At 34.5% G+C, this 26,146-nt stretch overlaps 1 protein-coding gene across 1 annotated transcript; it reads left to right on the top strand.

The window, feature by feature from the left end:
* The first annotated feature begins 348 nt into the window (after window positions 1–348).
* LOC123534624 (fibrillin-2-like) lies at window positions 349–20,365 on the top strand. The gene is made up of 22 exons (XM_053518812.1): window positions 349–468; window positions 1,006–1,083; window positions 1,362–1,532; window positions 2,686–2,805; window positions 3,621–3,743; window positions 4,859–4,984; window positions 5,470–5,592; window positions 5,839–6,096; window positions 6,339–6,445; window positions 7,465–7,621; window positions 8,097–8,213; window positions 8,919–9,200; window positions 12,727–12,759; window positions 13,135–13,247; window positions 13,617–13,678; window positions 15,310–15,452; window positions 15,698–15,800; window positions 16,851–16,876; window positions 17,218–17,344; window positions 17,990–18,078; window positions 18,301–18,386; window positions 19,677–20,365. The coding sequence occupies exons 3-22, from the start codon at window positions 1,457–1,459 to the stop codon at window positions 19,758–19,760; spliced, it is 2,355 nt and encodes a 784-aa protein (XP_053374787.1). The 5' UTR covers window positions 349–468; window positions 1,006–1,083; window positions 1,362–1,456; the 3' UTR covers window positions 19,761–20,365.
* Window positions 20,366–26,146: the final 5,781 nt, after the last annotated feature.

Here is a 26,146-nt window from a genome sequence, read left to right as displayed (position 1 = left end):
AAATAAAATTGAAATACAAGTGGTATGTTGTCATCTTAGCTCTAATACGTAGAGCCACATTAAAAATAATGCGAACCTGACGCACGTTTGTATTTTTGAAATATGTTTGAATAATGGCTGTTAATGTGATATGCGAACAAGCATCTCTAAAAGTGTTAAGATTGTTTTCATCATTTTAACCTCTTTCCCTACTATGTAGATCTCATGAAAGTAACAAGTTGGTTATATTTGCTAACATTTATCCATTTTGTGAAAACCATGATATAATTAATATTCATATCGCCAGGACTTGCTAAATGCACATATCGTTAATGTTTTATTCATTGCACGTACTATTGCATTTAGATGTCAACGAGTGTGCTCATGACCCTTGTGCTTCTGATGCTGAATGTATTAATACAGTGGGACACTATAGATGCAAGTGCCCTTTGGGGAAAAAACTTGAAAATGATGAGAGGACATGCACAGGTTTGTAAATTTGTACTATTTTTCGTATTTCATAGTTAACGTTAATCCTTTAAACGTAAGCAATTTGAACCGGCACAAGTATTCTTGTCAGTGAGAAAACAGCCCGTATTTCGCAGACAAACACTCAACTTGCGTGCAAATAGACATCTTTAAGACGTGTTTAGATGTTAAAGAAGCTCATATCAAAAAGGCAATTTTGCAATTCCTTTCGTTTATTAAAAAAGGAAAATTTACGTTTTCAAATAACTGTTATATTTCGTATCAATGGTTTATTTTTTAATTGATAGCTTTTCAATTCGTTTTTTATAAAGTTTTACCAGTTTTAAAATTACACTATATTTTGGGTGATACTTAGAGCTCGAAGCACATTTCATAACTTACAATATAATTGCTTGTGATAAAAACTATTCTAGTCCTTTTATACTTATTTTATTATTTGGTAGATAGGAAAGTATTTCATTAAATATGTTGCTCTGTAGATAAAAGTAAGTAACATCCAAGTTGCTGTTTCTTTGCATGTTTTGCATAACGTTTCAGTGTGTGACGAGTTCCATTTTGGCGAGGACTGCTCACAGACATGCAGTTGTTTGCATGGAACGTGTGATCATGTAACAGGTAAAATCAAATCTCTTGTTTTGTATCATGAAAAGTTTTACTTTCAAATAGTTATGAAATGTGAATTTGTTCTGTTAACATATAAAATTAAAATTAGTTGTTTCATCGGTAACCTATTCATCGGTAACTAACAATAGGTGTAGGGAAGTGTTTTTTAAGTATGTGAGAATTCGTGGTAGACTATATACGCGCAATTTTTAGAGACTGAATAAATGTTAGGTAAGTAAAGAATTTTAAAAATGTGCCTACGATATTGGAACTCGTAATGTCTAACGTAGGTTGCGATTGCGAGAAAGGCTGGAATGGTATCAGTTGTGACATTGACGAGAATGAATGCGAGACGGGAACTTTAAAGTGTGATGAAATTAATACGATGTGCATGAACTCCCAAGGAAGTGCTGCTTGTGTATGTATTGCAGGATATACCAATACATCTGGTATCTGCAAAGGTAATCCCTGTTTGCTGGCGCAAAAGTTCTTTTCTAATAATTTACTTATAATTCTAATCTTTACAATAATCAATAAATCACTGAAAATGCCCATTAGTAATGATATACGGCGACTATGTAGCATGCAGTGATAAAACAGAATGTTAGCTTTCGAGAAATTAATTCGTACATTTCATGGAATTGGCATAAATATTATGAGTAACTGTATATAGATTTAACTAAAGTACTTGAAAATATGTAAAAAAAGAAACTGTTACGAACGAAAAGTGATCGTTTTGCACATGTTACTGGATGAACTGTAGATATCTTTTATTTTATTTTACTGAGTTTAAAGTAGTTCTGCACGTTCGGATCGAAATTCTTTCTACAATGTAGACTTTGATAAAATTCTCAAGTCTTCAGAATATACTTAAAAATTCAGCAAAGAAAAAAATAGGGCCATGTGCTTGATTCTTTTCTAGACTTATTTGAAAAACTTGACCTTACACAATTTTTCCTAATTTGAATCTATTAGAAAATCACAATTTCCATAACATTTTAACGTGTCACATATTTTGATATCATATTTTAACTTAAAAACCATTGCAACATATTTACTCACGAATTGCCATTGATTCATAAAATGATTTTTATTTTTGTACGTCGAATCCAGGCTTTAGTCTACGTTTTCTGAATAAATAACGTTGCGCGATGACTTCAAGTTCATCAAACGTGCAGAACTTCATTAACGTCTCACTGATACAATTAGGGGTTATATGGCGACTTTTCAGCAGTTTTTCATGGTGGAGAAAGACCCCATGTACCCCTTTAGGCATAATCTCGTTACGGGAGGGCACCTTGGCAGAACTACAGAGTAAGCCACATATGAATTCTTCACTCCAAGGAAGGCTCTAACCTACATCGGTGAGAACAAATGATTCAAAATCAGCGGTCTTAACCACTTGACCACCTGCTGCTGTGTTCATCATCTGCTTGAGATACTCATACACATGTTTCATATGTAACACTTTTGATTGTGTATTCATTAGATACACTTATTCTTCAAATAACAATGGCTAAAAACAGTTAAATGCGTAACATGTCAAAACATTGCAGTATAAAAGTGCAACCGATCAAATTATAACCGCTTAATCTGATAACCTATTAATTGTAGACATAGACGAGTGTCTGGATACAGACCTTAATTCGTGTGATCAAACATGTTCCAATACAGAGGGTAGTTACGTATGCGGATGTCACAGAGGCTTTGTTTATATAGGAGGAAAATGTTCAGGTAATGTGTGACGAAAACAAATGGTTTTATACGCCGGCATTTACATTTTATATTATTCAGAGGGCTCAATCCGTAGATATTTTTGATTTTGACAAATTTTACAATGTATTCTTCCACTTCATAAATATTGCTTAGGTAAGTTGTAAATCGTGTAAATAAAGTTCAGTACTTTGGCGTACATTTATCAGCAGAAATATGTTTACGTATCTTTCTCTTTACGGTCATATAATGTAAACAGCTTCTTTGCAATCAAACTTTGTGTAAAGCTGCAAGGAACATGTTGCTTTTCATGATTAAAAATGTCTACCCTGCTAGATTTCTAAAATTGAACTGGTCTATCATTCAATTTGGACAATACCATTTATTATTTGAAAGGACGATCACTAACATTTACTGTCTGAATAGCGAACAGTGCAGACCATGATCAGCCTGCATGGATGTGCAGGCTGATTTTAGTCTGCACTGGTCGCAAAGGCAGAATCACTTGCCGCCAGCAGGCTAAAGGTGAAAGACTTGTAGTAAAATATAAGAGGGTTACAGTTATACAGACAACTCATCAAAAACAGCAGTGTGGTAAATGTACATTTTTAAATCTTACATGGTATGGAACGATGAATTAGATATTGTACTGGCAAGAAATGATGCCAAGAAGGCAGTGGCGGTATTCTTTTAACTGGAATGAATCATTGTATCATTGTGAAGCAATCAATTCAATTATATGGCACTTTATTTATCAAACATGCTCATTTACTGACTTAACTATAATCTACGTTTATTTGAATAGTTATTTTATATTGAAATGTTTCTTCAAACAGATATAAATGAATGCCTTCAAGCAGACGAATGTGACCATATTTGTGAAAATACCATTGGTAGCTACAGATGTTTGTGTGAACCTGGGTTTAGACTAGACTTAACAGACAGAAAATCTTGTATAGGTGTGTTACTTTTTAGTATCCCATGCTTGTTAAAGTTTATAAAGGCCGATACTTGTCATTATTATCAGATGAGTCCAACATTAAGCCTGTTCCTCAGCTTGTCCTTTCTACTTCGCAACAGCATTCATGAAGTTTATTAAAATTACTAAAAATGTTCAGTATTATCGATTATTTTGTTATAGTATAAATACCCTGAAATTCCGAAAATAAGCCGCGACTTATTTTAAATTTTCGTAAGAATTTAGTGGCTTATTATCGAGACCGGCTTAATTTTGAGTCCGGCGAACTTTTGAGTACATATATTTAGTAACGGCTTAAAAACCGGCGTATTTTCGAGTTCCGAAATACTGAAAATATGGATGCCATATATTTTTCTTTTTAGTATTACTAAAAACATCGACGTCGGTAAATATTTATACTTCTGACATACCAGTTTTGTTACAATTTGTTACAATTTCTTAATGAAAATAATCCGATGCTAACAGATAATTAGCCATTAGAAAAGTTTTGTCTGGCCTAACAAGAAAATGATTTAATAAGCCAACGGGTATGAATAACTTACACAATACGTGATAAACACTGCATTGTGTTATAAAGACCGGTCATGTTAATTAGTAGAACTGACGTGACAAGAAGTGTTTGAGACAGGATTTTTCTTTGCTTTTAATTTTTGATTTGTCATGGGTTTTAAATATCAGCACATCTTGCATTGTTTTAAGTGATTTTATTCCAAAGTATGTTTTATTGCTATTACATGTGGAAATAAATCTGCTATGTACACGTGCGTAACTTTTCCTATCTGATATGGTGTCCTAACAATGTCATTGATACTATTACTGATACAAAAAACTGGACGGCTATTTTTGAGTGCGGCTTATTTATGAACCCTTTTTGCCTGAAGTGAAATGGTGGTTTATTTTCGAGACCGGCTTATTTTCAAAACCGCCTTAATTTCAGGATTTCAGGGTATATCTTCCCTTATATGTGTTTGTTTTACGACATTCTAAGTATCTTTATAGTTTTAGGTCTGTTTGCTGATTTGTGCGGCAGTATATAAACGCTACCTTAGATGATAAATCAAATTTATTTGAGCTCAAATATCTTATACACTTCAGTAAATTCTGAGTGCAGCCAGACAGAAATAAATAATTGTGGGGAAAATGCTACGTGTTATATCAGAAAGGAAAAGCCTGAATGCAAATGCAAGAAAGGTTTCCGGGAAGTTAACAAACACTGCATTGGTAAGTGAATGATGATTTACAGTTCAATGTTTAAATGATCGCAGTTTATTGCCTTTGAACAAGCACAGTTATAGAGAAAGAGTGTATAAATAAGGGTAAAAACTATTACATTAGATTTTGACCCGTTTTCATAGTGTAAAGTAATTTAAAAATAACAAAATTTAAACATTCTAAGAATATATTTAAGACTTTTATTATACATTGTTAGCCTTTTTTAGTGCTTGGAAACAGTCTGTTACTTAATAGCCAGATGATGCCAGCTCTTATCAATTGTGGACATCCAGGGAACAGCGTTCTTATTCTATATGCTTCATTCAGTATATGTATGGAACAGAGAAAGTGTTACTAGTATAGGGAAGAACACGCTTTATTTCTCTTTATCAGTGTTATCTAATCTTTTGAAAAATACCCTAAGCTTTATCATTCTGTTAGTTAATATTCATATTCACCTTGATGAAATTTTATTATTTGATTTATTTGAATAGATGTAGATGAGTGTACCTCAGATAAACACGTGTGTTCTAATAGTTGCAACAACACCGTTGGCGGTTATGTGTGTCAATGTCCGGTTGGTTTCTTCCTACAAAATGATAAAGTTACTTGCAAAGGTATGAATGAAATAAGTAGACGTTTCATTCATAAACAATATTAAAAAGTATTTAACATTACCATTAACATGGTGAGCCAGGAAACTTACGCTACATTAGAAATAATTAAAAGGCTTGTCGTTCCACTTATGATTATAGTTTTAGTAAACATTCATAGTTCTTTAAAGGAAATTACGAAGCAATTCCAACTACAGAATAATAGTGTAATAAAAAGTTTCTGTTTTTAGCATAATTATTTTTTTGCAGAATGTAACAAGGGCTCATATGGACCAAACTGTACATTTTTGTGTACATGTGTGTCATCAAACACCGAAACTTGTGATGGAAAAACAGGAAACTGTAGCTGTAAACAAGGTTGGGAAGGAAAGAACTGTAACCAAGATATTGATGAATGCAGCCACTCACCTGGCTGCTCTGTCAACTCATATTGCGTAAATTATAATGGAAGTTACGAGTGCAAATGCAAACCGGGGTACATTAAATCTAGTGATGGCAAGTGCGAAGGTATTGAACATTTAACGTTTTGCAATCTACATTATTTAATAGCATTAACATTAAATTGGTGTATATTTCCAATGAAATTAAGGATCAAAACTTAGATGGACCGTAAGGTTATTTTTTACCATGTGACATTTATTTTTACGGTACAAAGTTCATGTAAAACAAATGTAGAATTGTTAATTTTGTTTCCCATTTTTCTTCTGTTAAATTCTTTAAAGTAAAAACAAAACACTTAACTTTTGTAGTATGTGGAAACAGACATTATGGAGACAACTGTGACGAAGAATGCAAATGTGACCCCAGCAGCACAGACTCCTGTAATCATGTCACTGGAATCTGTACCTGCAAAAAAGTAAAACAAATTTTGTGTTTTTTTTTTATCATAATATTCATGAAACATACATATCAATGTGCCTAAACGGAAGAAAAATGTGCAAAAACTCATTTGTTTAAATATCCCATATTCTTCAAAGATTTTATTTGTTTGGGTTAACGTCACATTTTCTATCTTTTGATGGCGAAGGAAGAGCTCAGGTGCCTCTACATGCATTATTTCATCAAGGCGTTTACCTAAGAAAAAACAACGAACTTTCGTAAGATGATGACTTTGCAACCTGAAGAACTCATCAGCAAGAGCCTGGCGGCTGGAACCCACATAGATGAGGGGCAAGTGATTCAAAATCAGCGACCTTAACCATTCGGCTACTGATGACCCTTCAAAAATGACTTTATATCGTCTCACTTATGAGGTGTTCGGGTTTAGCATCTTTTTCAACTACTTTTACGCCATGGGAACGACGGAATAGCAGTTAGAACACTGTCCAACTTTATGGTGCTTCTTCGCTGAAATATCATGCCATTGACTCGTGGTATGATAACCCAACCAAGTCACACTATATTAACACACGTCTGACCAGTCCAGGAACTATCATCTTACTGCTAAGTACCAAGCGGGGAAGCTGATAGTATCTTGTCTCGCGTCTTTGTTACGATGTCGTCAAGAACCGAACCCGCAATCTCCCGGGTGCTCTACCACTAGGCTACCGAAGCATTCTTCTTTATAAAGCAGCGGCCATAATCAGTCTACCTGCAAAATAAAAATGTTAAAAATTGTAGTTTAAATTTCGCGTTCTTGAACTCGACATGTTGCGTAAGTTATCCGCTGTTAACATTAATTCCTAGCACAGGACTTTAATGTGAACCTTTGCAGTATTGGTACATGTAAATAGAATAGTAGTGGTAGAAAATTCTACGCATCTGGTAATACTTTGTGTTTAAACCTAATCCAGTTAACAATAAAAGAGTAATACACACATCAGCTATAGTTATACAAATAGAAATTATGCTTTTGTACATGCATATAAATTATAGGGCTGGAAGGGCAATTTCTGTTCGAAAGACATTGACGAATGTGAAGAGAGTGTTGATGTTTGCGGCAAAGTGGCAAACTCAACATGTTATAATACTGCTGGATCATATGCATGTACTTGTAAACACGGATTCAGCAAACAAGAACACGACTGCATAGGTAACTTTATATTCTTACACTCATTGTACATGTAGTACATTTTCTTAATTTATAATGTCTTCTTTAATTGAAATGTTAATCGGAAGTAGTTATAAGCAAGTCTTACCTCTTGCACTGGAGTCAAAATTCGCATTTTTGTTGGTTAAATAAACTATTTTTCTCGTATGTACCTGGTATGAAAAGAAGAAAACGTTCTCAACTCGGCATAATAAAGGCGTTTGTAAACATAACCTTTGTCCTGGCAGTTTTTTTTATTTACAAAAGTTACGATAAACTCTTATGATGAGAATATCGAACAAACTAAACGGAAGAACCATGCCCATGTATTGCACTTACCAAAGTCTGGCTTTTAAGAATAGAGATTAATAGAAATTAGGTTGAGTTGTTTTACATGAACAGATACTTGTACGGTGATAATAGTTAATATAAATTTACATGTGTTGGGTAATTTGTATGGTTTCCTTTTACTTGGTAGATGTCGATGAATGCTTACTTGGTTACCATGATTGTAAACAACAGTGTGTCAACACTGAAGGAAGCTACATGTGTAGATGTGGTAAAGGTTATAAAGGTTCCTGGAACAACTGTTCACGTATGCATTCACAATTTTTGTCAATCAATCCATTTAAAGATAGAGCAAATGAATTAATGATTAATGCAAACAAGATTGTAGTAATCAGTATTATGTTGTCTTCGCCAGCATTTTATTCTGATACTAAAACATATAATACTATGTCTAATGCTGTCGAATCTATACATTAAATAGGGACAGTTAGCCCTTTCTCTCTTACTATTAATTAATATTGATTAACATCTTGTAGAATTAGAACCATGAATAAATTTTGCATTCTGATAAAAAGTGAATACATTTTAGTTTAGTTGACACTTAAGAGTCAGGAAGTATTATCTAACATTCTAACACGACCAGCAAATAACCTACATACATGTAGAGCAATATCTATCTCGGGTTATTCTGCAATAAACCACTCGCGTGCAATGACGTCATCCGATCAAAGTGCGTAGCACGGTCGTAAAAAGTAGTTACTATTTTTTCTAACACTGTTGATACTAATATGTTGTGTTAGAATCGAAATAACAAGTTCCCAATTGTGATTTATCATAGAATAACCCTACTTTTTCGTTCTTATGCGAAATGATATATCACTCAGGCCTACGGCCTTCGTGATATATTCTTACGCATAAGAACTCAAAACACGGGTTATTCTACGATAAACCACTCTTGGGAACTTATTATTTCTTAAATATCATGTTAGTGACATATTCAACTTGAAAATAGAATGTGTTGAAAATACATACGGAGAAGACTGCGCCGAAACATGCAACTGTAATTTGGCGAATTCTGCGCAGAGAAGTCAGAGTTGTGACACTGTCAGTGGAACATGTCAATGTAAGGCTAACTGGAAAGGAAACACGTGTAATGAAGATGTCAATGAATGTAGTGATGCTTTTGAGCCGAAATGCAAGGCAGAGGAACATAGAGGTTGCCACAACACTTTAGGATGGTATATATGTGACTGTTTCAGAGGCTATTCCGATTCCAATGGGATCTGTGTTAAAGGTAATACACGTTGACCAACAGTAACGTAAAACTGCGTTTGCTTTAAAACCCTTCTTTGCTTTATTAAGAATTTCGGCGAAATGCTGGAGTTGCACACAGAGTGATGGTGTTCATGGTGGCAAAAAGTACATACAAAGTAAGTGCATACTGAAGAATCTGTTCATTTTGCATACAGATGTAGTCGACTGTTGTAAGTAATAAGCGGTATTATACAGACTGGCGATACTGATATTTTATGAAATTGTTAATTATTCGACCATGCTGTGTAAAGCGAATGCTTTATTTAAATTATCAGCTGTAGTACACCTCAAGTACAAAATGGGTGTCCTTTCAAAACTACTGGATGTAATCAAAATAAACAGAGCTTGATCAACTAATGGTGCGGCTAGAGATAGAACTCTAAATTAGGGACTCCTAATTCCCCTCAAATGACTTTGGCTTAAAGCACTGAAACTCTGCAGCAGATAAGCGTGACCGTCTCGGGGACCATGAGCTAGATTCTTATTTGTAAGAACAAAAATAAATGGGATACAACCAAGCTCGGTTTGAAACATCGTTATGAATAGGAATTCGAAATAACACATAACTGTCTGTAGCATTTAAATGCTAAGACAAATGTTAAAACTAAACTATGTCTGTTTAAACTCCCTGTACATTCAATCAGGGCTGTTCTATTTCGATCTTTTCAGATCGTTCAGCACGACTTTTATGTCATGTTATTGGTACTGTTTAGTTTCTCAGCTTGAACATTTCGGCCTGGGTGGTTCCAATACTCATGCTTTCATAGCTTTGGGTATTGTAAAATCACCCTTTGGATATGGTGCCTGCTTTTTAATTTTGTCTTTTAGCAGTTCCCGTAATATGCAGGTTCAATAACCTTATATTCCCTTTCTTAAATTCCAGTTTGCTTAGTTCTGCCCATTGTTTCCTCTTTTAGGGCAAACCAATTATTTCAACTTTGGACCATACGCCGCTTTTCATGGAATTACACACTAGTGTATCATTGAGATTCCATGTGCACCGCCGTACAATGTATGAACACATCTGCGGGTGTCTCTAATTTTTTTTGTACTTTGTGCTCAACCTGGGGCTAGAGGGATACCGTCCATTAATCAAATCAAACCGAGCCTGCAACATTTTCGTTTTTGTCGTGTTGAGCGACCTGTTGAGTTTCCACTTTTTCTTTTTTATTATCACAGCAGCGTTGTTTGTGGCCGTGTGTCGGCCGCAAAAAGTGTCTACGTTCAGCACGACTTTTATGTCATGTTATTTGTACTGTTTAGTTCCTCAGCTTGAACATTTTGGCCTGGGTGGTTCCAATACTCATGCTTTCATAGCTTTGGGTAGTGTATAATCACCCATTGGATATGGTGCCTGCTTTTTAGTTTTGTCTTTTGGCAGTTCCTGTAATATGCAGGCTCCATAACCTCAGATCCCCTTTCTAAATCTAGTTTGTTTAGTTCTGCCCATTGTGTTCTCGTTTAGGGTAAACCCATCATTTTAACTTTGGACCATACGCCGCTTTTAATGGCATTACACACTAGTATATCATTGAAGGTTCCATGTGCACCGCCGTATGAACAGTTGAACACATCTGCGGATGTCTCTAAAAACATTTTTTGTACTTGTTGAGTTCTGCTCAACCCACGGCTAGAGGGCGTGGACGGTAGCATGCATTTCCACTACCGTCCATTAATCAAAACAAACCGAGCCTGCAACATTTTCGTTTTTGTCTTGTTGAGCGACCTGTGGAGTTTCCACTTTTTCTATTTTATTATCACAGCAGCGTTGTTTGTGGCCGTGTGTCGGCCGTAAAAAGTGTCTACGTTCAGCACGACTTTTATGTCGTGTTATTTGTACTGTTTAGTTTCTCAGCTTGAACATTTTGGCCTGGGTGGTTCCAATACTCATGCTTTCATAGCTTTGGGTAGTGTATAATCACCCATTGGATATGGTGCCTGCTTTTTAATTTTGTCTTTTGGCAGTTCCTGTGATATGCAGGCTCCATAACCTCAGATCCCCTTTTTAAATCCAGTTTGTTTAGTTCTGCCCTTTGCGTCTCGTTTAGGGTAAACCCATCATTTTAACTTTGGACCATACGCCGCTTTTAGTGGAATTACACACTAGTGTATCATTGAAGGTTCCATGTGCACCGCCGTATGAAAACATCTGCGGATGTCTCTAAAAACATTTTTTTCGTACTTGTTGAGTTCTGCTCAACCCGGGGCTTGAGGGCGTGGACGGTAGCATGCATTTCCACCACCGTCCATTAATCAAATCAAACCGAGCCTGTAACATTTTCGTTTTTGTCTTGTTGAGCGACCTGTGGAGTTTCCACTTTTTCTATTTTATTATCACAGCAGCGTTGTTTGTGGCCGTGTGTCGGCCGTAAAAAGTGTCTACGTATATTCAATCAGGGCTGTTATATTTCGATCTTCTCAGTTCGTTCATCGTTTCCACTACCGTCCATGAACAGTCTCGATTAAACCGAGCCTGCAACAGTTTCGTTTTTGTCGTGTTGAGCGACCTGTGGAGTTTCCACTTTTTCTATTTTACTTAATTGTTGTAATACAAATATATGTTTTTATAATGAATATTTTCGTAATAAATATTTCGTCTTCTAAATACATCCATTTTAGCAATAAAGTTATACCTATAAATGTCTATAGATTATACAGATGCTAGGGGAACTGGTGGGCGTTCACGCACGTTTCATTACTTGTCCATCAAACAGAGTCCGTTATTATTTTACTAGTTTGCGTTCCATGCTTTCAAAGGATCTTTCTCTAGATTTAATTAATCTTAAGGTAGTTTTGCGCGTTTTAAAAACAAGAAGTAATGCCGTAATGTCATGAATCCGGATAACATAGAATAAAATCATGGACTGGGAATACGGAAACGAAATTTATCTTTTGAATGAAAGGCAACCCGTAAGTAGGTTTATTTTAAACGGCAACGTTGCTATCGTTCTAACGATAAAATATGATATTTTTCTGGACACGTTTGACACTTTATATCATTCAAAATAATGTCTTAAAATCGGGTAGAAATGTGCGGATTTTAAATCATGGGTACATATCTCAAAGTCAAGCACACGTACCTATACATTTTATTTTACCATAGTATAGATAATATGTGAGAAGTTTCATTGAAATTCGCATTACAGAAACATTTCAATTCGCAAACAATGTTATTAAAACTTTGATTTTCCAATTGACTCCCATAACGAGAACATTTGTGTGATCAATTTTTGCAAATCTGTCTAGCTATAGATCAATCAAAAGACCCTATCTTTTTCATTTGCCAAGTTTGAAGTTTATTATGACGTGTTTAATCAACTTATACAATGTAGACATTTTTATCCGAACGTACAGAATTAAATTACGTCAAATTTCATACAATTACATAATATATAGGGTGAGCTTGTCGGACATGCTGTGCTACTTTTTAAATGATGATAAACCTTTCTTTCAGTTAGTAAACACTATAATTGTTTTAAGTTATTGTGATGTAATTTTTTTTACAGATGAAACGAAAACACCGACGTCGACGAAACCAGGTCAGTCACAGTTTTTATGTCTACTACATAATCGCAACATTGTTGCGTTTAAAAAGATAACTTTATATATATACTTATTATAATCTTATTTATTTGGGAAAATTTGCTTAACAGCTTCAGCTACTATCTCTATACAGTTCATTCGGGGACAAAGGCAGAGATAAACATTTTATATATTTTATATATTCTGTGTGTCTGTCGAAGACCAATAGTTGGGTATAACAAAATAAACGCATTTAAATACGAATAGTATTGTAACAGGTGGATACAGGCTGTACCGCAAAAAAACTTTATGATAGAATGGTTTGAAGGTGAATCTGAAAAAAAAATCAACCTTTATGATTCGTGTTTTTTAATATCATTTTCATATTGTAGTGGGTTCGATCGTTATGGACTTAACCGTAACCATTGACGTATCATTGCCTTTTGGGACTGACTTGAATGTGACGAAAACATACGAAGAGTTTGAAAAGGAAGCGAAATCTAGCGTATGTATACATTTGTAGGTATTCAAAAATGACAACGGATAAATGGTATAATATACGACAAACAACAATAAAAAATCAAGAAAGTTGAAATATGAAGACACCGTTTGTTTTGACATGCGAACGTTATTGTATTGCATTTAATTATGGTATTCGGTATAAGTGTTATTTTGCTCAAGGTTTTGAAAATGTATTTATTATCATTTCACTGATAAAACTATCCTTTTCCGAATGTAATCACTAAGTAAAATAGTAATATTAGACCTGGAACTATGTTAAAACTACATTGATATTCCTTTACACTATAACTGCTAACTATAATTTTATTTATTTTGGAAAACTTGCTTCGCAGCTGTGTTATGTACATTTCAGTTACTAGCGTTATACGGTCGATTCACAAAAGCAAGTATAAACATCATTATCAACGACTTGAGGTAAGGTCATGCACTAGAACGTTAACTGATACGGTTTGGAATGATTATTTGAAGTTTCCTTATAACTGCACTGAAATGAGCGTATCCTATCATTTATTGTTCTTAAGTATCCTTTTGATACCTAATGACCCTATGTTTTTATGGTATTATTTGAAAGAGTTGTATCTGCTGAACAAAAAATAGTAAATCAGATGGCTATAAATAATATGCAAGAATCAATTCAGTCATGTTTTTTTTACTGCAAAATGACAAATCTTACACTGTAATAACTGGATTTCTGTTGACGTATCACTGAAAACTATAAAGTAAAAAAAAGTCTATAACACATTTTGTCAAGTATTTATATATATTGACAATACACTTTCAAATGATACCAAAATTATATGAGCTTACCTGGCATCAATATTTGAATGCTTTGAAAATATGTAATGGCCCGTGCGTACGTCCGCCCGTCATATTTTGTACCCGGGGCATAACCATTCAAGATGTTGAGTTTTAAATTGACTTATTTGAAGATGGCGAATAGACAATGTGAAGAGCACATGGGCCAGATTAGTAGGTCAAAGGTCAATGTCAAAATTGAAGCCCAAAGGTCAATTTTGACCCTCATATTTCATGTCTGGAGCATAACTTAATAATATTTAAGGTAATGACTTGAATTTAGCGTACTGGTAGCTGGTGATGAGACAATATGCAGAGCATATAAACCAGTTTATGAAAACAAGTCTTATATATTTTTGTGCCTTAGTATTAGACAGCCACATGAACTTGATCATTAGGTAAAAGGTCAATGTCACAAATTAATTTTAAATCTGTTTTGTATTTTATGCCTAGAATGCATAAAACTATTCAAGGTATTGACCATATAAACTTGGAATAAGTTGGGTTGTGATATAGAGACTTAAAGAGTTCAACAGTCCACATTACTCACCCACCCCCATTCCCCAAATCCATCACACACACATTACTCCCCTACCCCGCGCCCCACAAAAACTCACTTTCAGTTTCTTGTTTCTTAGTATTCCATCACCGATGTGTCACACTAAACCCCCACCCCTTCAGTATTGTATTTCCCCTCCCCACACCTCCACACACCCTTCCTCTTATCTAGAACTGTGCGCTTATATTGCCCGCTTTGCGGAGCTCTTGTTCTAATGTCGAATACATGACGCCGTATTTTACCTGTCTGCTTAATACTTTCGTACAATTAAGTGATAGATATACTAGTTATACATTGCAAACTATGCTGGCATCTGTCATTAGAGTCATTAAATGTAAAGCACTTGGCCATAAAATCAATCCTTTCTGATACCACTTTCTGAAAACATTTACAGTATCTCTTGCCTAGAGAGAAAATGTTTTTCTCAGAAAATATCAGTGTCAGTCTGAAGAAATTATTATTATTACAGATTACTTGATCTCAACAGACTTTGAAAGTCTAATGGCCAACTAAATCGGTAATTTAACAAAATCATTCAGTTGTTAAATATATCATTGTTTCGACGAATATGTGGCAGATCAATGTGAAAATAATAATAAAAAAAACCCCTTCATATTCTTCTATTTTTATAGACTATTTTAGACTATTTTTATGCAGTATAATTTGATTTAGCTTTAAGATCTTATTGCAGAAGAGGAAGTTTGGTAATTCTACATACAATCGTGTACGAAGACAACGATGTAAATGTCGCATCAGCTCTAACAAAAGCCACGATCGAACTCCGCAAAGGAACATACATTACTTTTCAAGGAAAAAACAATATTGTATCAACAGGTATTAAAAGATTGATATTTGCTTTGCAGACCGATATTTTTGTATCACTATGTTAAATCATCTACGATATGGACAAAAACTATTTTTTGAAAAATACAGATTTCAGTGTTTGAGTAATTTTCTAATACCTATGAATAATTGTGTTTATGGGTCTCTGACAATGATTGCATTTAATGCATTTCATTCGGAGTTATTTAAAGAAACATGTAAGCAACAGCCATTGTCTTTTTTATTACATATGACAGACGCTTATAAGGGGATAGAACCATGTTCGCTTTACAAAATGACGATCGGAAACTGTAATGATGGATTCAAGTGTACTGTTGAAAATGATGCCCCAATATGCAGGTACGAAGATAGGCAGTTTGGGAAATTATGCTATGTTTTCTTTGTCAGTCAGCAGGTAGTGCATATGTATTAAACTAACTTATACATATATACATAATAACACGTTAAAATATATTCTGTTATTATAATATAGCCAACATGAATTTATTTAACATCTGGCTATAATATTTACTTAAGATTATAGTTATAAACAGGCGGCTCAAACTTATATATGTTTGATACCTAAGAAGTCATGTTTTATTCGTTGCAGTTTGCTCTTAACATCTTTATATTACATGTTAGATCACATGAAATAGTTCATAGTGAATTCTATGCTTCAAGGAATTATCCGGTGCCTGTGGTGCACCATCCATATCTTCACTATATAAAAATCAGAGAAACATTGTCAGAATGTTCCAATACAATCTTGAACAAGTTTTACAATTAGAGGTTATTTGGAGTAAAAAAAGGAAAGTACTCGGTCACATAATATATAAAGCATCGGTGAAATTCTAGAGATCGCATTTATATCTGATAGTTATGAAACCTCGACGGAATATTTGTCTTTTTAAAATCTAGTTTAAATTTAAAGCTTGATTGTTTGGACTAGAACTTAAAACTTCAGTGGCAGCATTTTCTATATCCTCAGAATGAAATTTGATTAAAATTTCTATCTTCCGATATCTAGGTAATATTTGAAACTACGTATTTTTGGTTAAAAAATCTAGATCATTGGATTAAAACGTACGCCGGAGGTCACGTTTCATAATCTTGTCAGATTTTTGTCTCTATGAATATACCAGGTCAAATGGGCTTAATGTCTAGTTCACTAGGTCAAATCGTAGTAAAACATTATTAATCCTTTAGAAATTTAAGTGGATCTTCATGAAACATTGGTTGTATCTTTAGTTTGAAACAAAAGACAATTGTTCTCATTCACAATACAGTGTGTCAAGCTCAAACGGATATGATTTTGAGAGTGTCTTTCGGCCATCTTGCTCCTCTTAAACAGACTTGGACTGTATTTTTCTCTGTAGGAATGATGACATTTCAGTTGTTGATTTGTTACAGATTAGAAAGACCAGACAGCAGCAAACGTAAGAAGAGCTTTTTTTTTACATATTCAAATTAGTCTGAAGAAAAATGAAATAAATTAATGCTGTATTTACAAATATAAAGTTTCTTTCACGCGACAGTTTTCATACTGTATTTATTGCGGCGCTCGAATTCTGCTAATCAAACTTTCCAGGTTCGTTCTAATAATTCTGCATGTTCCTCTTTAATACGCATGCTTTTTATAGCTGGATCTCGTTTTATGGTTCATTTATAAATTGTATCAATAAATCTTTTAAAAATTTACTTTATGAATTATCCATTCCCTTTGCTATAAAGATAATGTACACGTCTGACTTTATTAAATGAAACAATTTATTTTAAGTAAATTTGCCAATCATTATTGGAGCCTCTGGCGGCGGAGGTATTGTTCTTATCTTGACAAGCATAATCGTGATAGTGTATCTGCGGAAGAGACGACAAAGAACGAAACTAGCACAACGATCAGACAGGTATAATATTCTAAGTAGCATACTAAGCAACTAAAAATATACGTGTTTCTAAAAATATTTACATTCGCCCTATTATTTAACATTGAAAATTATGACGTACACTTCACATGAACAGCGAAAGAAAAGGCGCCGAATTTACGACAACGCTGCTTAGTGATAACGGGTTGCTGTTTTGATGGCATCCTCGTATAGTCAGGGAAAGTGGTCTTTAGTTGACGTCACAGACGTTCCGTCTGATGAACAGAATGGCAGGGGAGCTGATTTTAATGTTAAATGCAACAAAATGTATGCAATTTATAATATAATCTTGTTTACAAATGAAAAGGTGATATAATGTAAATATAAGAAATGCATTAATTTTTTCGGAGTTGATACGAAATGAACGACAGAACAGGATCGGCAATTTAAACAAAATTGCTAGCGCGATTCATGTTGCCGATCCCATTCTGTTGCTCATGCACACAGAAAAATATTTCATTTCTTTATTATACTGAGCGACATGTGGCACAATGTTGCTTTATTTTTAAGGGGCAATAGTATTACATCTTTATAAACAATAGTGTTTGTTTAGTGTCATGATGTACCCCATTATGCCAAATGTTGGCTCATTTCAGTTCTAGTACTTTAGTCTGACTTGGTTTTCAGGCTGACTAGTGCTTCAGATTTGGCTAAAAATAAAGGGTTGGAACCAAAAGCAGAATCTAGTTACTACAGTATGTTCAACTGGCAGGAAAGTAAGTCTCTTAAGGTATATTTATTGGCGAAATAAAATTTACATTTCTTTTCCAAAACATGTACTTATTTCTTGTGGATATATCTCAATGTTCTCTTTCAATAACTGAAGATGAGTTTCCAATAGTCAAAATTCATTGTGAATAATTACTAAAACATCGGCTTAACCAATTTTTACACGGTTGCAATATTATTTACTAACACATAATTACTTTGCGCTGCAGAATTGTCAAAGAGTGACGAATCAAAGTACATGACATGGAGATCTATGGTCTCAAGATTCACACTGGCATCTGGAGGGGAAAGTATCGTAAGTAATAAACGATGTTGCCCATTGCAGACCTGGAGCGGTCTTCTACGCATGTCCGGAAGTGATTATCATTTGGAGCGCACTGCAAAAAATAGCCAAATTATTGCATGTCCGCATGTATTTAGTGTATAATATGCTTACTATACTGACTAAAGGTCAGGTGAATTACCATGGTTACAAGGTATATGCATTTAAGATACTTTTCAAGCAAATTGCTTGAATTAGGTATATACCGAAGTCTGTAATTTATACAGGCGCTCCAGGTCTACAGTGAGTCACATTCAGTAATAAAACGAGCAAAGACACAATTTTCGAATTTTAAATCAACCTCGTAAAACAGGTCGTGCTGTTAGCCTGCTGGCGGTGATTCTGCCATTGCGACCAATGCAGGCTGATCAGTAAAGTTTTTGTGAACACCATTTCAAATAATATGATACTGCCGCCCAGTCCATTTTAGAAATTTAGCAGGGTTGAGGTTAACAATTATGTAAAGCGTATACTATAGACTAACCCCAACAAGAATTAGCAAACATCACAGCAAACCCATAACATAGAAAATATATAACTAAGATGTATAATGAATTTGTTATGTCTACTTTTAGTATTAAAACACGATATCCCTTCGCAATAATTAAATACATTTACCCAATCATCAAGCCCTTGTTCAGGCAAATCTGCTATGACCTAATGTAATGCTAGCAGATATCACTAAATTCATATATTTTATATACAATCGACTCTTGCTGTATTCGATTCATTCAGATCATGGTTGATTACGAAACAACTGAGCTGCGCCTTGAGAAAACCAACATAGGGTGTTTGCAACCAGCATGGATCCAGAGCATCCTACGCATCCACGCAGTCTGGTCAGGATCCATACTGTTCGCTAACGGTTTCTCTAATTGCTATAGGCTTTGAAAGCGAACAGCATGGATCCTTACCAGACTGCGCGGATGCCACTATGTTGGTTTTCTCATGGCGCGGCTCAATTAACAATTTTGCAAACAATTAACAATTTGAAATTCAATTAAATAGTACTAGTGTAACAAGAAAGGGCATTGTTGCAGTTTTCTCTTTTACTTCTGATTTTTGTTCTTTATGTGAGGAAATCCAACTGGTTTACAGAAGGTCTGTGGTTCTACCCAGCTGCCCACTCGTGATGAAAAAATGCACCTGGGTCTTCCTCCTTTCCTCCACAATCAAAGCAGGAAAGTCGCCATATGGCCTATAATTGTGTCGGTTCGACGTTAAATCCGACAAAAAAATTAATAAATTAGATTTTTGTTTCAGTATGACCGACCATATGAGATTCCACGAGCAAGAATTCAACCAGTGACCACTGCTGCTGAAAACGATTATTTAACTTGTTCGTAAACTTTCAATAAGAATGTTTTTAAAACAACGATTAAAAACATTTCATTTCTATTATCCCAGTGTATAACAGTGTTTCGTTTTCTATGGTTTGAGTATACTAAAATAAAGGAAGTTCTGCATATTTGACAAACTGGAATCTTGGCCCGGTTAACTTAGAAGAAACAATGAACCTGTAAATGTAAACGTAAATCAAACAAATTGTTTCTGGTGACGTTAATATCCTTCTAAAAATGAATATGATAACAAAAATATAGTAAAATCAACTTGAAAAGTTGAGTTGTCGATTTTATTTGTCAATTATTTAAGAATAAAATGTGCACGGACCTATACAGTTTAACAAATTTTGTTTTTATTTCAAAGGCGGGGAGGGTGTAAGCAATTTCATTGTGCTATATTACTAGTAGTTGGGGACTGGTTGTTATTGTCACAGTTTGAACGTGAGACGGTGCAAATTAAGTAAAACGGGCTGATTAAAACGTGCAGAATTACTTTTATTGATGCCTTGATTGCGTTAGTTTTGCATGTGGTAGAATAAAGATGTTTATATTGTAAATAAAAATTTCATGTGCTGACGAAAAACAGCTTATCAGTAAATAAATGTGGAAAATGAATAACTCAGCAGTTCTAGTTTCCTTGATTTTCAACCTCACTATGCTTATTTCAATCTTCCATAAACTATAATGAAGAATAACATATAACTTCCCTCTGTTGTTAGATATTAAACATCACTAATATTATAGTAGTTTACAACGATGTTATATATGACAATTTTAAAATAAGAAAAAATGAATGAAAATAAACTGTTAGCATGATCCGTTAGTAGACAATACACGATATTATTCAACTGGAATTATTTCGCTGCTAAACATGCTCGCTATATTATGGAATAAACATCAAAATATAACGTTCATGCTAAAAGGTTCAGATGTTCGACAGGTTTTCGTGCGTTCTACATCAATATATAATTTTATCGCTTATACAAGTAAATTCTACACGACGATTTAACATAATATGCGTTCGTTTTTCTTTTGCCTTTATGGCACAAAATATAATTCTGTAAGACGATAAATGTGACACTCGAAATAAAACAACTGCTTAAAATTGCCACCATACTTCAGCTAAATATATGAAAACAGTATAGTGTCTCTAGTATAATCACCATGTAGATTATGTCTCGACCAGGATCTTAATCAAAATCTTCCTTATTTTAAGTATTTTGTTGTTGTTTAATTGTCCGGTTGAGCTTAGTAGATGACAGAGATATAATGTAACAATGAAATATATTTTCCATTCAATCAGTGTTCTTTCTTCGTATTGACCAGGATGTAAACCTATAATAACCCGATTTCGGGTATTCTGTTGTTTTTTCTACTGAAAAAGTCAATGAAAAAGTATGGTTTAGTCAGGGAATTTCATTTCCTCAACTAAGTGGCAACCCTGGTAAGTGACAGATGGTTTATCAGGAGCTTTTGCTGTTTCTTTGTTGAAATAATTGGAGTAAATATAAATAAATGTTCTTACATTAATATTTATTTGTTTTCATTACACACATATATATCAGGAGTCCTCTAATAGTATTTTAAAGTAAGGACCACTGCGCGTTTAAAACTGTGGGCGATACCTTTATGCAACGGAATTTAGAACACAACCAACTGTGGCAATATTTATGTGCAATGGAATTTAGAACACACCTAACTCTGGCAATACCTATGTGCAACGAAATTTAGAGAACATTTAACTGTGGGCAATACCTGTGTGCAACGAAATTAAGAGCACACCTAACTGAGGGTGATAACTATGTGCGGCGGAATTTAGAGAACACCTAACTGTGGCGATATCTGTGTGCAACGGAATGAAAAATACACCTAACAAGTTTAGTAATCTCAATACTTAGGGATGTGTTTCTGAGTGTTAATATTTCATAAGCAGTTGAAACCCAACGATATTTCGGTTTATAATTTAAAAAATGCAGAGGAATGAACTGTTTGTAATATTGTCTGTAAAAACTGGACATCTATAAAAATAGTCAATAAATTTGAATAATCATGAAATAAAAGCAATCAGCAAATAGTAATTCATTTCAATTCGCCTTTACAAGTGACACTTACATCTGAGAATTGGGTGTTATCAATGCATCATTTAAATCGCAGCATTTGATAGACGCGGCTAAGGGTATACAGAAAAGCGAAGAGTACCAAACTATCAAACAAGAAACACATGCCCTCCTGAACGATGCCGCTAGAGTTCTTGCAGACCGAAAAGCTGATCTTTTTCTTATCGAAAATGAAAGACAAGAAGTCAAGCACATTATTTCTGATTTTGGAAAGAAAGTAAATAAGTACTTTGATGACCTGGAGCAAAAAGCTCTCGATGCTCCACATGATAAAGCGGATATTATCGTAAGCGGTCGCAAACAAGATTCAAAAGATCTTACTATAATGAAATCAAAAGCTGAGGACATGCGGAAGCAGCTAACGTCTTTCAATGGAGATAATGAGTGCAATCACTTTGTACAACTCAAAACCGACAAGAAATTCTTAAGTAATGTCATGCAGGAAGTTCTTACTATCTCGAAGAAGATACAAAAGATGCTATTAACTTTAGAAAAGACCCGAAAATCGAACCATATTTTATTTCACTACAAGTGTTGGGCAAATTTACCGATATCCCTGTGAACTCAAGTCAACTTTAACCTGTGGCCACAGGCAGACATGTGAGCCAGCCACGTGCATCTACGTCTTCCCTACAGACGTCTGCTGATAATCCTTCTCCGCTCCCTAAATACAAACACAGCTATATGGTAAATTCAGTATCAAGAAACAATCTGATTCAGAAGTGTTGGATATAACAGATATCTGCCAGTTTCCAGACGGGACTATCCTTATTGCTGATTTTAACAAGCATAACCTGAAGAGACTTAATCAGTCATATCAATTTCTTGATTCTCTAAGACTGCCAAATGGTCCATATAGCATATGTAATATTGGTCATTATGAGGTTGCTATGTCTCTGTGTACTTCTAAGAAAGTTCAGTACATATCTGTTAAAAAGACACTGACATTGACGAGGTCATTTCTTACTAGTAACTACTGTAGACGAATGGTACATGTTGATGATAAACTGTACGTCGGTTGTGGTGATCGATGGGAATCTTCTTCCAGTTGTATAGAAGTGTATAATAACGCTGGTCAGCTGCAGCATTCTATAAGCGGATTATTTTCTGTGCCAGTATCCATCACAGTCACAGATTACCAGCTATCTCAGTGATAACCTAACTGTGATGGATCTGAGTGGTAATGTAGTCAACACGTTCAGCAACAGGGACTTCGAACAACCTAGCGGCACATGGTGTATCACAGTTAAAGATGATGGTGAGCATCTTCTTGTTACCAGCTTGAACAGTGATAACATTACTGTGATGGATCTGACTGGTAATGTAGTCAACACGTTGAGCAACAGAAACTTAAAGGGGCCTAGAGGCATATGTAATGATGGTAAAGGCCATGTATTTATCTGTGGGTACAACAGTAACACAGTTATCCAGTTGGAATCCAAGCAGCAGAAGATAGACGTGGTCCTGGGAGGGACAAATGGTATCATGAATCCTTATACAATTGGCTATGACAGAAAGCAATCGAGAGTATGAAGGCTCCTGCGATGAATCAAACCGATTGTTAGTATTCAGTTTGAAATAGTGAAAAATCAAAAGAAGACCTCTGACAAAATTGACATTGATATCATTTGACGATGTATTTTGATTTTTGTATATAATTATCATTATGTATTTTTGTTTTCCAATAACGGTATATGTTAACGTGAAGCATTGTCACGAAACTCCTACGGAAGTTTGAAAATGCCAAAATCGTTTTTAAGTTTAAATACAATGCATATATTTAACAGATATCTGGTTGTTTCTGTCACGGCTTCATTTATTAGTCTTTCTGGCTTTTAATATATCAGGGTTGCCACTTACCTTGAAAAGTCAGGGAAAAATAATTTCTTTTTCATGGTCAGTGAATTATCAGGGATATCTTGATAATGGTCAGTGAAAAAAAATGAAATTTTGGAAAGGACATGAAAAAATGAAATTCTGGGTCGATGTTTAAAATATTCAGTGGCTATGGCAGTCTTCAAGTAGTATTTATAAGTACATGTATTTCCAAACCCAAACATATTTTTGTGTAATTGTGTATAAACATTGTTTAAATGTGTTTGAATCAATTTCGTTTTTATGTTAACTTAGGAATTTTGCAACCCTTAAAAGGGTGGATTGGACGGCTGTAGGGGAGGAGGAGGCCGAAAAATATGGTGGTATAGGTCAGTGGAAAGTATGGTTTCGTCAGGGGAAAGTCAGGGAATTTCATTTTCTCAACTAAGTGACAACCCTTAATGTGTATTTGCATGTTTAATACTGACAGAACGTTTAAAAAAGTGAATGTTGTACAATTATCAATAAAAATGATAAGATCAATCAGACAAGTTTTTGTGTACAAGGGTGTAAACCATATGTAGACGGTTGCTTAATTTAAAAATATTAACCTCCCTGTGTTCATTATGCGTGCAATAATATATAGTAATCATAAGTGAGCTATTTCGGTTCGTAATTTCGTAAAAAATTAAACATGGCTTTTTTATAAAAGGAGGTTATATTTATGTACCCTTATACTTTAAGAAAAATATCTTGTCCGTTATTCATACGCGTACGTAGGCGCAATTATTTCTAATACTCTATTTGACTGTGGTATTCCCATAAGTCTCTAATACTCTATTTGACTGTGGTATTCCCATAAGTCTATCATGTTGTCGTTCTGTCAGACCTTGCAGAGATAAGTGCGATATTACGATAACACGATGCGACAACACGACTTTAATATCGCCTTAATGCATCGTGTTTGCGTGCTGTCATGTTTTTTTAGTCGACAATATAATGCTATTCCGTGATATTAATGTTCAATTACGACAGAGGCACCACGACAACACGATGTGATAGCATACTAACATGTTTTGACAACACGACAATAAGATGCAATATTAATGTCGTCCTGTCACATTGTGTTATCGTGCAGTCGCATCTGTTTTTCGTGCCATCGCATCATGTTATTGTAATATCGTCTTAACCTCTACAGAAGTCGTCAGTACGACAGTGCGATGCTCCTATTGGAACGCCATACTTAAAACAATCGAAAGTATATTTAAACTATTACATCTATTAACGACACTATTTAAGATAGAAAACTTACCTCTCCTGAGCCACTTCAGCAGTAATATCTAGTTGTTTACACTAAAATAATAATAATAATAATAATAATAACATCTTTATTTACAGAAGGTAGGACATGAAGATATAGATCAGTACAAAGTACATATGAAATATCTTAGTTTTAAATACGGCCTTCTGAACAACAACAACAACAACAACCAAATACAATTTACACTGTCACATAACCTAATTAATATCACATTCATTCTTAGACAAAAACCCCTTAAAATAGATATTGAATTTAAGTATCTATTTATACAATTTCCATTTAGGCAATTAAATATTGACATAATATATACATGCATCATTATATTATAATGGCATAGTTATAATTCAGCTGATATAAACAAAGAAATTCTTTAGGTAGTTAGCTGTAAAATATACTTTTTATATTTCTTTTTAAATGATGATAGGGAACATGATGAGCAAATTCATTTGGTATTGAATTCAAAACATCTGCATCATTGTAACAAAAGCTTTTTTACTATACTTTGTACTATGTTTAGGTTTAGCTATTTCATTATGAGCAGCAGATCTTACATTGTATGTTTCATTGCTGGAAAAGGTTAAAATTTCAGATATAAGGTACCTTGGAACCGTTAGCCCCTGTAATATCAAGGCTAAAATAAGATAAATCATGTAACTGTGGCTTAGGTACAAGAGAAGAGAAACTAGACTGGGAAAGCATAGTAACCATTGATCCAGTATCGATTAATGCTCCTACTCTCTTACCATTTACAATTATCACTGTCTCATTTGAATGTCCAACAAAGGGCACAAAACTAGGACTAATACTTCAATGGCCGTCTATCAGCCCTGCGATAGAGGCCCTTTCAAGTTTAAAGTGCCATTCTTTTTGTCATCAGATATGCTTGTACTATCTGCACTACTCTGAGTACCTACTTCTCTCCTATTATCTTTATTTCTCCAAGGCGTTCTTCTCCTTCTTTGACTTCTCCTTATATCTTTTACTTCCGTATCTAATTCACCCGACTTACTCTTTATCCTATTTATCTGTTTCGTCAGGGCTTCTATCTGTTACAGGACCTTACTTTCTACTGATGCTACATTCTGCTTTGCTTCTGCAACATTTGCTTTACCTTCTTCCTTATCTAGGATCTTAACT

Source organism: Mercenaria mercenaria, chromosome 12 (genome assembly GCF_021730395.1).
Source record: "Mercenaria mercenaria strain notata chromosome 12, MADL_Memer_1, whole genome shotgun sequence".
Lineage (NCBI taxonomy): Eukaryota > Metazoa > Mollusca > Bivalvia > Venerida > Veneridae > Mercenaria > Mercenaria mercenaria.
This window is presented reverse-complemented; position numbering and strand designations above follow the sequence as displayed.

Excerpts from the sequence above, each read along its gene's own strand:
- LOC123534624 (XM_053518812.1), top strand. The coding sequence starts at position 1,457 with ATGTGCATGAACTCCCAAGGAAGTGCTGCTTGTGTATGTATTGCAGGA. Across the intron at positions 1,533-2,685 it reads TACATCTGGTATCTGCAAAG|ACATAGACGAGTGTCTGGAT; the intron begins GTAATCCCTGTT and ends TATTAATTGTAG. Across the intron at positions 15,801-16,850 it reads AATGATGCCCCAATATGCAG|ATTAGAAAGACCAGACAGCA; the intron begins GTACGAAGATAG and ends GATTTGTTACAG.